Source organism: Vicia villosa, linkage group LG1 (assembly GCF_029867415.1).
Source record: "Vicia villosa cultivar HV-30 ecotype Madison, WI linkage group LG1, Vvil1.0, whole genome shotgun sequence".
Lineage (NCBI taxonomy): Eukaryota > Viridiplantae > Streptophyta > Magnoliopsida > Fabales > Fabaceae > Vicia > Vicia villosa.
Window position 1 is genome coordinate 203,600,771 of NC_081180.1, and position 14,309 is coordinate 203,615,079.

At 36.5% G+C, this 14,309-nt stretch overlaps 1 protein-coding gene across 1 annotated transcript; it reads right to left on the bottom strand.

Moving 5' to 3' along the window:
- Nucleotides 1-7,129: 7,129 nt before the first annotated feature.
- On the bottom strand, nt 7,130-11,957 carry LOC131621863 (ABC transporter B family member 9-like). The gene is made up of 11 exons (XM_058892910.1): nt 11,721-11,957; nt 11,585-11,639; nt 11,097-11,494; nt 10,781-11,019; nt 10,172-10,697; nt 9,825-10,098; nt 9,034-9,703; nt 8,709-8,937; nt 8,351-8,617; nt 8,002-8,265; nt 7,130-7,905 (listed from the first exon to the last, which is right to left on the bottom strand). Exons 1-11 carry the CDS (start codon nt 11,955-11,957, stop codon nt 7,261-7,263), a joined length of 3,804 nt encoding a protein of 1,267 aa, XP_058748893.1. The 3' UTR covers nt 7,130-7,260.
- Between the last annotated feature and the right edge of the window lie 2,352 nt (nt 11,958-14,309).

Below are 14,309 nucleotides of genomic sequence, written 5' to 3' on the forward strand. Positions count from 1 at the left end.
CGGCCGTCCGTGTTGGGCTTCTGGAATCTTTATTTCTTTTCCACGCCCCTAGGATGTGCAACACGGCCCGTGTCTGCTGACACGGCCACCCGTGTTGCGCCACTGTTTTCCAAGATTTCTGAATCCTTGTCTAGCCTTCCTCCTGACACGGCTCGTGCCAGGCAACACGGCCACCTGTATCAGGCCTCTTGAAGAATAATTTTTGAACTTCTTCCAAAACTCGAGTTTTGCACTAATTTGTCCCGATTTATTCATTCGAGCCTAAAAACAGTAAAACACACAACCAACGCATAAAATAAAGAAGAATGCAATGAAACTCTTAACAATAGAAAATCAAAGACAAAAGAAATCAACTATGAATAAACGTGTAAAAATCACTGATCAAACTCCCCCAAACTTAAAATGTTGCTTGACCTTAAGCAACAACTATAAGAGCTAATGAACTTCACAGCATACCAGTACTCATACGTAAGACTTATGTTCCTATAGATCAAGAGACAGTTGGTCTGACATTCACATGACGCAAGGAGTTTCTGCTAGAACATCTAAAACCTGAGCTTTCCTTTCGGATTCCTCTCCAACTATGCTTTGTACTTAAGTTTTTCTTCTGATTTTCCTCCTTTTTCATTCGGACAATCAAATTAAGGCAATGGAATGTATGATAATCATCACATGCATGAGACTAATCAAGGCTTTCTGATTTTTTCAGGCACCAAATAAGTAACAATTTAAGATAACGATGAAATTTTCAAAAAAATTCAGTTTATGTATTGCCCTTATTTGGACGACGTTGGGGATCAACCTCCTTTGGGCTGAATAACCGGGTGAGAGTTACCCAACTTAGCGTCTCGGCTACCTGTTACCGTCTTTTCATCATTTGGTGCCAACATTATTTATTTCTCAACCACTCATACCTGCATGTGAATCTAGATTATGCCAGACTATCAAAATAAACTACTCAAGGAGTACTTCTCAGGATACAAGCACTATGGTACAAATCTACACGTTGGACTCGTATCTCTTTTTAGGAAACCAAAGGTGTTCAAACAAACCTCCTTTCTGTCACATTATTCCGACTTCCTATCCTCAAACAACCATCCCTTCATCTCGATATACTATTCCCGATCGCTTGCAATCAAAACTCTAATGAAATTTTTTTCGGATAAATTTGGGAAGAACATGTACTTGGTTTTACACATACCATAACAGCAACACAAAAATAAAAATTTAAAGAGTAAATCCTCCCCCAAACTTGAACTAAACATTGGCCCCAATGTTTCAGAACAAGCCCGAGAGAGGTGACTCACAGAGGGTACTGCAACTCCAGCTGTCGTTTCCTATCTTTCACCAGAGAGACCCCTTTTTATTTCCTGAAAACAACCCAAAAAAAGAAACTACAAGGCGTGGGTTGCCTCCCACGAAGCGCTTCGTTTAACGTTGCATAGCTCGACGGTCCACTACCCTCATTATGGAGGGTACTTCCTCTTCCAAACCTTGTTGCTTGTCACTTTCGTAACCAAAAACTCCTGAAGATGAAAAGCATGGACCACTTTTATTTTCACATCACTTCCCACTCTGATCTCCTCACCTTGATGTTCCTTCTTCTTTTTATTCTTTACTTCTTGAAGGAACTTCGGACTTTTGATAGATGCATGAACTGAGGCCACCTGAGAGATTATGCTTGAAACTTTTTCTGGGAGAGGTTTTGGAATTTTGCTTTCTCCCTCACTTTTAATCATACCAATTGAAGATTGTTTATTCCCCCATCCACCTTTCTTTTTGACTTCCAACACCTTCAGTGTCACCTCATCAAATGATTTTATTGTTATTATCCCTTTTTCGAGATCCAATTGCAGCGACTAGTAAGCAAGAATGGTCGCCCAAGAAGGATAGAAGTCTCTTCATCTTCAAGAATGTCCATGATGTGGAAATCAACTGGAAAGACAAACTTATCGATCTCTACCGATACATATTTAGCTATCCCATATGATTGTTTATTGGTGTGATCAACAAATTTCAATTTTGTCTCGCTCTCGCTTATCTTTCCAATGTCAAGCTTTTTGAAGATACACAGTGGCATTAAACTCACACTAGAACCATAGTGAATTAGCATCTTTTTGAATGTTATGTCCTTGATCGTGCAAGGTATTGCCACCACTCTAGGGTCTTTCTTCTTGATTAGGATCCTCCTTTCCGGCGAGACTCTACCATACTTTTCAGTTACAATTTCAGGCTTACCTTCCACTGGTCTCTTTTTAGAAATCACCTCTTTCATAAATTTCTTGTACAAAGGCATATTCTCAAGTGCTTCAAAGAAAGGTAAGTTGATCTCTAGCTTTTTGAAAAGTTCAGCAAACTTCTCAAACTATTTCTCTTTTGAATCCTTCTTTGCTACTCTAGAGAGGAATTGTAACTTGATCATCGGTTTAGCCTCCTTCTTATTTTTCTCCTCAAGTGGCTTAATCGGTAGTGCAGCTACTTCGGGCTCTTTCTGATTCTCTCTCACTTCCAGATCCACTTCTATGACCAAGTTATCATCTGTTGTGAATGTATTGACATTTTCTTGGTTTTTCGGGTTTGTCACAGTTGAGCTCGGAATGGTACCTTGTGCCTGTAGAGTGAGATGTTGTGCTATTTGACCCACTTGAACTTCTAGAATTTTTATTGAAATTGTGATGTTCCTTTGGTTGTTTCTTGTCTCTTCTTGAAACTGAGAATATTGTGCAGCAATTTTTTAGATAGCTACTTCCTATTCTGCCTTTTGAGGACCTTGTTATTGCTGATGTTTCTAGTAAAAATTTGGATGATTCATCCATCCCGGATTATAGGTGTTAGAATAAGGATTGTTCTGCCTCAAGAATTTGATCTCTTCAATCTGCTGAGGAGTTGCAAAACAATACATAGTTTGGTGAGGGCCATTACAATTTTCACAATTGATAGGCTGAGCTTGTTGAACTTGAGCCACCTGTTGTGTACCTATATTCATAGCCTTCCATTTTTTTCAACTTCTGCAGCTATTACATCTTCAACCCGAATTTTATTGGTTTCCAGCTTCAGACCAATAACTCCTTCAGGTTTGCTTGCACACCTATCATACAGCTTTAAATGCTCATTCGCCGCGATTGCTTTAATTATTTTTTTGATACCAGTGGTTGTTGTAAAATTGGATGAGCCACCGGCTGCAATATCAATCAATTGTTTGGTCTTAATTCTAAGACCATTAACAACATGTGCATATGCTCAGTTTGATCCATATTGTGAGTTGGGCATGCCACGAGGGTCTTCTTGAATCTTTTATAGGCATCTCCTAAAGACTCACCCTCCTTCTACTTGAAGTTCAGAATTTCATACCTTTTTTCGTAGAAATACTGACGCTGGAAAATACTCATTCAGGAAGGCCTTTTCCATCTCTTCCCACGATGTGATATTTCCCGCTGGTTGAGAATAGAACCACTCTTCTGCCTCTTCAAGTAAGGTGAAAGGGAAAATCCTTAGCTTCTTCGCTACTTCAGTATGACCGTCAATTTTCAACGTAGTGCTTGTGGTCAAAAATCTCTGTCGGTGCTTGTTTGCATCTTCATTAACCTTTTCGATGAAGGGTTTTCTTTCAAGATGGTTGATGGTGCTTGGATGCAATTGAAATTTAGCAGCATTCACCGGTTGGTTGACAATTGTTAGTCTAGCACCCAGTATATTTGCAGCACCATAATCTCCAAGGAGCCTTTCTTGAAGGTCCCACATTACTATCTTTGTCTCTAACTTTGTATCTGATATTGAACCGATGTCTGAATCATCATAAGCTTCTTCCTATTTTTCTGGTTCTGGAATTTGCGGTTCTACGATTGACTCTGTCAGTCTTGCTTGCTTAGCTTGTCTGATCCTAGCGTGCAAGGATCTTTCTAGTTCTGCGTCAAAAAATAAATAAATTGAGGGATTTCCTTGCATACAAAGATTAGAACAGATTAGTAGAAATTGAATAATAAAAAATGATAATAAAGCTGAAAATAAAATTTTAGTTGACGAGCAACAAAATTTTAATTGAACTAAAAGAAAAACTCTATATTACGGCAGTTCCCGGCAACAGCGCCAAAAATTTGATCGGTAAATTAGCAAGTGTACTAATTTTCCAATGTAGTAATAATTGTTAGAACAAGATTTGTTCTGATCAATATTGTTAGTTTTGATAATAACAATGTATATGAATTTTGTATGAGATAATGTGGTACTCTAATACTATGCAATTTCTATTTCAGGAATTATATAAAGAGTATGCACAAAATCAGCGCAAGAAGCACTGACTCAGAAGGTTCAGCATGCAACATCAGAACATGGTCTGGCAAGACATCAGAAGATGGTCAAGCAGAATCAGAACATGGTCTATGGAAGCATCAGAAGGACTTGAGATCAGAAGAAGAAGCACTGAAGTTCTCATGGTATCACGCTCAGAAGCACTTCAAGGTCAGAAGACAAGAAGATGCTCTGCACCAAGCTGTTTGACTCTGATGATATTCAAACGTTGTTTACACAAACATCAGATCAGAAGCAAGTACTAGCTGGCAGGCTACGCTGACTGACAAAAGGAACGTTGAAAGCTATTAAAGGCAACGTCAGTAGACGCAGCGAAAGCAAGGCTCGAGGTAGTTGACAAAAGAGTGAAACATTAAATGCAATGCTGTACGGAATACGCAAAGCATTAAATGCTCCCAACGGTCATCTTCTCAAACGCCTATAAATATGAAGTTCTGATGAGAAGCAAGGTTGACGATTTTACGAACTCTGAACCAACTTGCTGAAACGCTGTTCAAATCAAAGCTCTCAAACTTCATCAAGCTCACTACATTACTGTTGTAATATATTAGTGAGATTAAGCTTAAACTTAAGAGAAAATCACAGTTGTGATAATAGCTTTATTAGAAGCATTGTAACTCTTAGAATTTGTTTACATTAAGTTGTAAGAACTAGAGTGATCAGGTTGTTGATCAGAATACTCTAGAAAGTCTTAGAGGGTATCTAAGCAGATTGTTCCTAGTGTGACCAGGTTGTGATCAGTATACTCTAGAAGACTTAGAATTTGTCTAAGTGGAAAACCATTGTAATCTCGTGTGATTAGTGGATTACATCCTCAGGTGAGGTAAATCACTCCAAGGGGGTGGACTGGAGTAGTTTAGTTAACAACGAACCAGGATAAAAATCATTGTGCAAACTGTTTTTATCTTACAAGTTTTAAAGCTACACTTATTCAACCCCCCCCCCCCCCTTTCTAAGTGTTTTTCTATCCTTCAATAATGAGATATCCCAAGTATCGATCTCAAGGACTGCGTGGTGTTATAGAGTTATGTTTCAATTCAATTAAACAAAAGCCTAGGGGTTTTGGTTTGGAGAATTATGAATTAAATTACAAATAAACGTAAAAGATTGACTTGGCCAAATATGAGTAACATGTCAGGGTAGGTGTATGCATATAGAGTTATGTTTCAATTCAATTAAACAAAAACCTTGGGGTTTTGGTTTGGAGAATTCTGAATTAAATTGCAAATAAACGTACAAAATTAACGTGGCCAAATATGAGTAACATGCCAAGGTAGTGGCCAAATATGAGTAACATGCCAGTGTAGGTGTGTGTATTAACATGTAACAACTCTGAATCCTTATTTCAATAACAAATTCTAACTTATCAATTACCGGTTCTTAAGAATGTTTGCTCATAATTCTTTAGTGGGCAAACCTTTGAACATTCATCCTAAATCCGAATTCCTTGGCGAATTATGATGAAATCTAGTCTTTGAATTATCAAGAATATTCCGGTAACTATATGGTATCCCTATTCTTAGGCAATATCTATTATATTTTAATTGTACAAAAACCCTAACAATGGCGGTCCAGCCTAATTGCTAGTCATACATCAATCATGTTGGTCCGACGAGGAAAGCTTTAGAAATATTTTACAATTAAATTGAATATGAAAGACAAAGTCATTACAAATGTTAATCAGGGACACCCCCTAGCATTGGGGGGGGGGGGGGGGGGTTAGCTACTCATAGAATTCAAAGAAAACAAAATACAGAATAGAGACATTACAAGAATTTGGATTAAAGTTGATCTTCAATTGCTTCCGTTCATGCAAATCTTCTTATATCCCAAACCCTTATTTTCTCCCATCTTCAATCGTGTCTTCTTCTCTTGACAAAAAAGTCCTTTAATTCATCGTGAAAACTCATATAAATAGTGCAGACACATTTAAGTCGGTTGGAAATACCAAAAACACCCTTACATGCCAACTACGGAGCAAAACACGAAAATCACAGAAATCAACGTCACAACCCAACACGGTCCATGTCAGGCAACACAGCCGCCCGTGTTGGGTTTCTGGAATCTTTATTTCTTTTCCACGTCTTCGGGATGTGCAACGGCCCGTGTCAGCTGACACGATCACCTGTGTTGCACCACTGTTTTTCAAGATTTCTGAATCCTCGTCCAGCCTTTCTCCTGACACGGCCCGTGTCAAGCAACACGGTCACCCGTGTCAGACTTCCTGAAACATGATTTTTGACTTCTTCCGAAATTCTGAGTTTTACACTAATTTGTCTCGATTTATTCATCTGAGCCTAAAAACAGTAAAACACACGACCAATACATAAAATGAAGAAGAAAGCAATATAACTCTTAACGATAGAAATCAAAGACAAAAGAAATCAACTGTGAATAAACGTATAAAAACCCTGATCAGCTCAGAATACATAAAGTATTGATTTATATTGATGGAATCAACGAAAAATTGTTCATTAGGCCAACCTTTGCATCTGCACTGAATCCTTTTAGAAACTTGGTTTGAATGTATCCTTGTATGAGCAACAGTGGTGAACCACAAAAGATATCCAACCTAAAAACTGGTAATTCTTCTAACATGTAACTCATTTATGCCTTGATTATGAGAAAACTACTAATTCTCGAAAATTCAAAAACGAGTCTTTTATGCATATTGTTCAACCTAATTTGGTCGCCACTATCCATTTAACTATTTTTTGCATGAAGAGATCAAACCCGTGATTGAAATATAATTGTAATGCTAAAAGATTCATTTTTTAGGAAATATTACCCGAAAATGATAATACATGAATGAGTGCATAGTAATACAATAATCTTAGTAATAAAAAAACAATGATATTGATGCTGAGACTTTAGATCGTGTTCCTAGGATCTTGATTCTAGAAGAATGTGGGAGATGTTAGAGGAGTAGGTAAGAAGATGATATGAAATAGCTTATGATGAACTTGAATGAAGAGCTACTAATGAAGCATAAACACCATCAGTAATCTTCATCAACACATCATGTCTTCCCTTTTCAGCAACCACTCCATTTTTAATTACTGCTATAGTATCAGCTCCTCGAATCGTTGTAAGACGGTGAGCCACCACCACAGTAGTTCTGTTCACACTCACTTTATCTAAAGCCTCTTGAACTATACGCTCTGACTCCGCGTCAAGTGCACTTGTCGCTTCATCAAGCAGAAGTATTTTCGGGTTTTTCAACATTGCTCTTGCAATAGCAATGCGTTGCTTTTGTCCACCTGATAACTGTGTGCCTCTTTCGCCAACCGATGTATCGTAACCAGTTGGAAGAGAACTTATGAAGCTGTGTGCATTGGCTGCTTTAGCTGCTTCAATGATCTCATCTTCTGTAGCAGTTCCTTCTTTGCCATAAGCTATGTTGGCGCGAATGCTTTCGTTGAAAAGAATAGGCTCTTGACCAACTAAACCCATCTGTTGCCTCAACCAGCTTAATCTGAAAGTTTTTATATCCACTCCGTCGAGTAGTACATGTCCTGAGTCCGGGTTATAAAATCGCTCTAAGAGGCTTATAACTGTTGATTTTCCGCTTCCACTTTCTCCAACCAAGGCAACAGTCTGCAGAAAAATATATCAACAATCATCTCGAATATTCTCGAATTAGTATTTTCTATTTCAACTCATTAATTATGACATCGCTAAAGTAATGTTTACCTTTCCGGCAGGGATACTTAGACATAAATCTTTGAAAATTTGAATATGAGGCCTTGTTGGGTAATTGAAGCAGACATGTTGAAGTTCAATATCACCTGTAACTGTTTCTGATGTTTCGCCTTCGTTACTACTGGAGTCAATAGTAGGTTTACTGTCAAGAATTTCAAATATCGAAGCGGCGGAATCTTTCGCCTTATTAGTGTCTGGTGCCAAAGTACTAGACTGAGAAACGCCAATTGCTGTTATAGTTAAACTGAAGAAAACCTGCATAAAATCTCTCATGAGAATGTTGAAAGAAGCATCGAGTAAATATGTTGTGAATATTAAGTTGATTTAGTGATTTTTGTACCTTGAAAACCTCTGGAAAAGTTGCTTTATCATTCTGCACTAAAATAGCTCCTATGTAGAAACAAAAAGCAGTCATGCAATATAGAGCCGCAAAAGAGAAGCCGAATCCTGCACCACTTACAAGCCCTGAACGAACACCTTGTTTTTCTGGACCTGAACATTTCTTCCGATACATATCCATAACCTTTGATTCTGCACAAAATGATGCAACAGTTCTGATGCTACTAACAGCGTCGTTTGCCACTTGACTCGCCTGTTCATACATCACCTACATAGATAAAACAAAAAAAGTCACGATTTTGACGATTTATAACCCTCTTAAATCTTAATCTAATGGACGAACCGAAAGTAAGGAAAACCTTGGCATCTCCACTGAATCCTTCAAGAAACTTCATCTGAATGATTCCTTGCACAAGAACCACTGGTGACACAGCCAAAACTATAAAAGCGAGAATCCAATTAGCAGTGAATGCTACAACTAGACCAGCTGTGATTGTTGATATGTTTTGCACAATAAGAGCCAATGTGTCTCCAACAAGACTTTTCACAGTTGAAGCGTCGGTTGATAGTCTTGCACCAACTGCACCACTGTCAGGTGATTCATTTCTTTCATCAGTTTGATTACTCAACAGCAATGTATCTTTATTTTGAATGGAATCATAACAACAAAAAAGAAGCACATACCTTGAATTTGCAGGGTCATCAAACCAACTTATTTCTTGGTGCACAACCTTTGCAAATGTCAGCGAACGAATTCTTTCTACAAGTTTCCCACCTGCAATCCCAAAGAAGTAATTCTGAAGTGGTAAAACCACTAGAGTAACCAAACCCAAACCAACGTATAGAAGCGACCAGAGCCTAGCTTCTTTCTTCTGTTGTTCTGGAGGTTTGTAAAACATACTAATGGCCGATGAGAAGACTAGGCCAAATACAGGGAACACTACACCGTTCACTATTGCAGCAATGGACCCAAGCAGTAAGACAGGAATCTCAGGTTTGTTCAAGTAGGCCAAACGTCTTATAGAAACATTTTTCTGTTTCTTCTTATTACTATCAACTTGACCTTCTTCGATATCTGGTTCTTCTATTTGTACACCAATTTGGGAGATTCTCCCCGAGGATCTTTGGCTTGTTGACATCACAAGGGAATTCATTTGGGAGATTCTCCCTGAGAATCTTTGGCTTGTTGACATCACAAGGGAATTCTTTTGGGTGGAAGATCTAGACAAATCTCTATTTAACATGTGGCTTGACTTATCTGCTTCAGAATTTTGGCTTTCTTTTTCTCCTTCTTGTAAACGAATAAGCTGAGAATAAGCACCTTCTACATCTTTGATTAGCTCATCATGAGCTCCTGTGTAAAAAAGAAGCATGCAAAAGTGAACACATTTTCCATGAGTCTGTTACAAAAATCCATTTACATAGATTGTTGAAATAACTGAATAACAACAAGTGATATGGATATCGAATACAACCTTTCTCCACGATTTTTCCCTGATGAACCACTGCTATACTGTCAGCATTTCTGATAGTTGTTAAACGATGCGCAACAACAACGGTAGTCCTTTTAAACATAATTTTTTCTAAAGCTTCTTGAACAATACGTTCAGACTCAGCATCCAACGCACTCGTTGCTTCATCAAGAAGCAGGATTCTCGGGTTCTTCAATATTGCTCTAGCAATTGCAATTCTTTGCTTTTGACCACCAGAAAGTTGAGTACCGTTTTGTCCCGCCATGGTGTCAAGGCCCTGCAAACACAATTCCACATATTTATTACTAACTCGAATCAAAAGCGATCAAAGGTTTCGATATTATACACACCTGAGGCAGTTTGTCGATGAACATTTTCGCATTAGCAAGTTTTATTGCCGCTGTAATCTCCTCATCGGTTGCATCTTCTTTCCCATATGCTATATTCTCTCTGATAGTAGTAGTAAACAAGATCGGCTCTTGACTAACCAACCCAATCTGTTCCCTTATCCATTTAAGCTGCAAATTCTTCAAATTCACACCATCTATAAGTACTTCTCCAGAATCAGGATCATAGAATCTTTCCAATAAACTGATTACAGTAGACTTTCCACTCCCACTTTGACCGACCAAAGCAGTAGTTGTGCCACTTGGAACAAACAGCGAAAATCCAGCAAATATCTGCACATCTGGCCTTGCAGGATATCTAAAGTAAACATCTTTGAGTTCGATATCTCCTTTTATGTCTTCCAAGATAACACCACTTGTGTCATATGCATCGATTTTGGGCTTTCTTTTAATCGTCTCAAACATTTTATATGCTGCTGCTTGGCCTGCAGTAAATGCATCTATGCATGGGGATGTCTGACCCAGTGACCTGTAAATGAATGAAAACTTATGCTCTCTACAAAAGTATCATGTCTAGAATTTTTCATTTTCAAGTACAAATGTCGCACTTACATTCCACCGGTCATAAGAGCTATGATTACACTCATGACAGTTCCACCAGTATATCCCTTCTCAAGGACTAACATGGAACCATACCACATTGCAAGTCCATAGGTGCTAAACACAATCAATGAAAGTAACCCCATTCCAAATCCTGTCGCAGTTCCTTGTTGAACCGTAGTCGTATAAGCAACTTTTAATTTTTCATTGTACTTTTCAATCGCTTTTTTCTCCCCAGTAAAAGATGCAACCTGGTAAATTTTACAAAAAAGTCAGATGCAGTGGTTAAAACTAGGAAGCAGAACCGAACTGAACTGTCATAACTTACTGTTCTGATGGCTCCAACAGTTTGATCAACAACATTTCCGGCTTCTGTATAAGCCGCTTGTCCACGAGTCGACATTTTCGCCATGAGCATAGACATGACTCCGCCAACAACGACAACACATGGTACACATGCAAGCAAAACTACAGCTAGTCTCCATCCTTTTATGAAAGCAACCACAAAGCCACCAAAAAATGATGTAACAAGTTGAGTAAACTTGCCAACCTTTTCTCCCATTGCATCTTGAATGAGAATTGTGTCACCAGACATTCTACCAATTACCTCTCCTGTGTTTGTTTCAGTATCGAAAAACGCAATATCCTGTTTCAATATTGTTTTCAAGTACAAACTACGAATCCTCGCAGCTTGTCTTTCTCCTGTCACCATCCAACACGATACCTCTGCAGAATACACAGACCGCAATTTAAAACCATCGATTAATAGTACAGATTAATAATAAGAGAAGGGCAAGTGTCAAAGTATGGTCTTACGTAGGAACGATACGATTCCGGTCCCAACAGCGAGGTAAACAAACAACAATGAAGCCTGAAATTTCATCAAGTGCATTAGTTTTTCTGCCATCAAAATTTGTATATTACAAAATAGTTAAAGGGTGAAAGAAAAGACCTTAGAAACTTGTTTGAGAGTATGGTGTGGATCAGTGTTACCAAAGGCGTTGATGATTCTGCCAAGAATAAGAGTCATGATAGGCTGTGACATTCCATTAGCAATGGCAGAGATGTTGCCAATGATCATCAAACTCACATCAAGAGCATCTGCAAAAGTGAAGAGTTTGTAGAATGAAACTTTTTGGTTGGGTTTGTTCTCTCTTCCATTATCATCAACCTCAGTATTCTGTGCCATCACTGCATGTAACCAATGTGAAATGTTAATTTGTGATTTAAAGAGACAAGTGTGAATTTATATGAGAATAATCATCAACGTTTATTCAAATACTGCCTCAATCATTTTCATATGGTATCTTATAAGATTCATTTATTTATTTATTTATTTAGAAATCCATTTTGAAAAAAATTATGAGAAAATGGGTCATGCACTGACAGTGTAAAATATTTTTACACTGTCAACCAATCACCACCATAAATCTAATTAAAACATTCTTTTATTTAAAAAAAATTTAATGACATAGCACATTCATGACTTCCTATTGGATGACAGTGTAAAACTATTTTACACTGTCAGTGCACTACCTTTTAACTCAAAAATTATTATAATTAAAATTAAATATATTTACAGCATTACGGTCTCAATTCATTTTAACGTTAAATGATTAAAAATATTTGATTTTAATATTTTTCTAAAGATATTGGTTTTTAATTTTTTTTAACCTTATAACCAAAAAAATAAATATTCATCTTTTTGGACAGTTTTTCTTTTCTTTTATTTTCTTTTTTTAACATCATTCTTGGTGGAAATCGCGATAAAGAATAATAATTTCACAAATCCACATCTTTATATTTAGAGAAAATATTATTGTTTGCAAAGTTTGAGAATTATTTATATTTAGTATTATGATTAATATAGGAAAATTTTCAATTTTTGGAAAAATAAAAACATTCATCCTTTACTTTGAATTTAAATTGACAGTTGTATATTAACGGTACTATGATAGTATTGGCATTGATAATTACCATGTGCCAAAGATTTTTCTAGCTTTTAAGAAGCTTTTCTAGAAGTATTTTTTTGTTATCTATTGAACTACAATATTTTTGAAACAACTCATTTTGTAACTCTAAAAAAAAATATTTCTTGCGTAATAATATTTTATTTATATTTAATTTTATTGTGATTTAAAATATTAATTTTAGTTTTTTTTAATCAATATTAATATGAAATAAGCATTAATAAATAGCTTATAATTAATAAATAATAAAAGTATTATAATTGTAATATTAATAATTTTGCATGAAAAAGATGATTGAATGTCATTTTGACTGAGACTCGTTTGACATAAAATAATAATGATTTTAAATCAATAAAAAGAAGAAGAAGAAGAATTGAATAATAAATATTGGCAAACATATTAAAATTATGCAGTCAAGAAAATGAGATTAAAATTGAGTTTAAAATTAAAAGTAAAGAGATTATGGGAAGTTTTTCTAATAATATTTTTAAATTATCACATTTTATTGGTAGAATAATTTTCAAAATAATTAAATACATATATTAAATAATTATATAATAATGATAAAAATTGAAAATTTTAAATAAATTAATAGTTAATAAATATCAATGTTCAATGATAAGAAATATTAAAGGTAGTCTTGTTAATCTAATCTGTAGTGTAAATTTGTAGATTCCAACTTCGTAATATTTAAATTTATTAAAGGATACATATTAATAATAGTAAGAAGTGTTTGGGAAAAAAAATTTTAAATAACCATGTTTAATAAAAAAATATTAAAAAAAACCATATTTTCGGGGTATTTACCAAACTGTCTAGGTTTGGAACCGGTTGAAAGTGGATGCGCCAAATGATTTGGCGCATGCTTATGGAGATAGCCATTTCAAATGGCGCAAATGTGCAAAAATTAGGACTAAATTTTTTTAGCCATTTGAAATGGCGCATAAGGCCACCATTCAACACATAGGCGCCATTTCATCTGGCTCCTATGTGTTGGTTTATTTTTAAAAAAAAAACACCCTTTTGTGTATTTTCGCGCACCATTTTTGATTTCGGTCTATTAATTTCGAAAAAATGTCTGATAAATCGATTTCAAAAAATGCGTAGTAACCCTGAATAATGTTGGCGATTTCAGTTATTCAATAAAGCACAATTTATTGATGAAAGACCGAGGAAAGGTTACAAGAGGTGGTAAGCAAAATTGATACATTGTCGTAAAAAAAATACAGAGTAGATTAAACTTGCGACGAGGTTGAGCCACGACTAGGGCATCTTTTTCTATTGTGCCCCACTTGACGACAAATGCTGCATTTTCGTTCCATTTTGTCGTGGACGTCCATTTCGGTTATAATACGTGTACTATTGGGACGACCCTTTTTCTTTCGCCGCATTGCGTCGTTATGCCAAACTACCTCTCCATCATACTCAGGCCAGTAATCCTCCTTGGCTACCACTGGAAACGCAGCACTGTAAACTCGGAGCAATGTCTGAGTCTTGTAAATTGGAGATAGTAGTGATTTTGCGTCGCGGTGCGCATACGCACATGCAGCTATGACGTGTGAGCAAGGCAT

Bases quoted from the DNA above. Each gene is read 5' to 3' on its own strand.
- LOC131621863 (XM_058892910.1), bottom strand. From the start codon at position 11,957: ATGGCACAGAATACTGAGGTTGATGATAATGGAAGAGAGAACAAACCC. The intron at 10,698-10,780 runs GTAAGTGCGACA...ATTCATTTACAG, and splicing joins GCTCTTATGACCGGTGGAAT to GTCACTGGGTCAGACATCCC. The intron at 9,704-9,824 runs GTTGTATTCGAT...TTTTTTACACAG, and splicing joins GGGAAAAATCGTGGAGAAAG to GAGCTCATGATGAGCTAATC.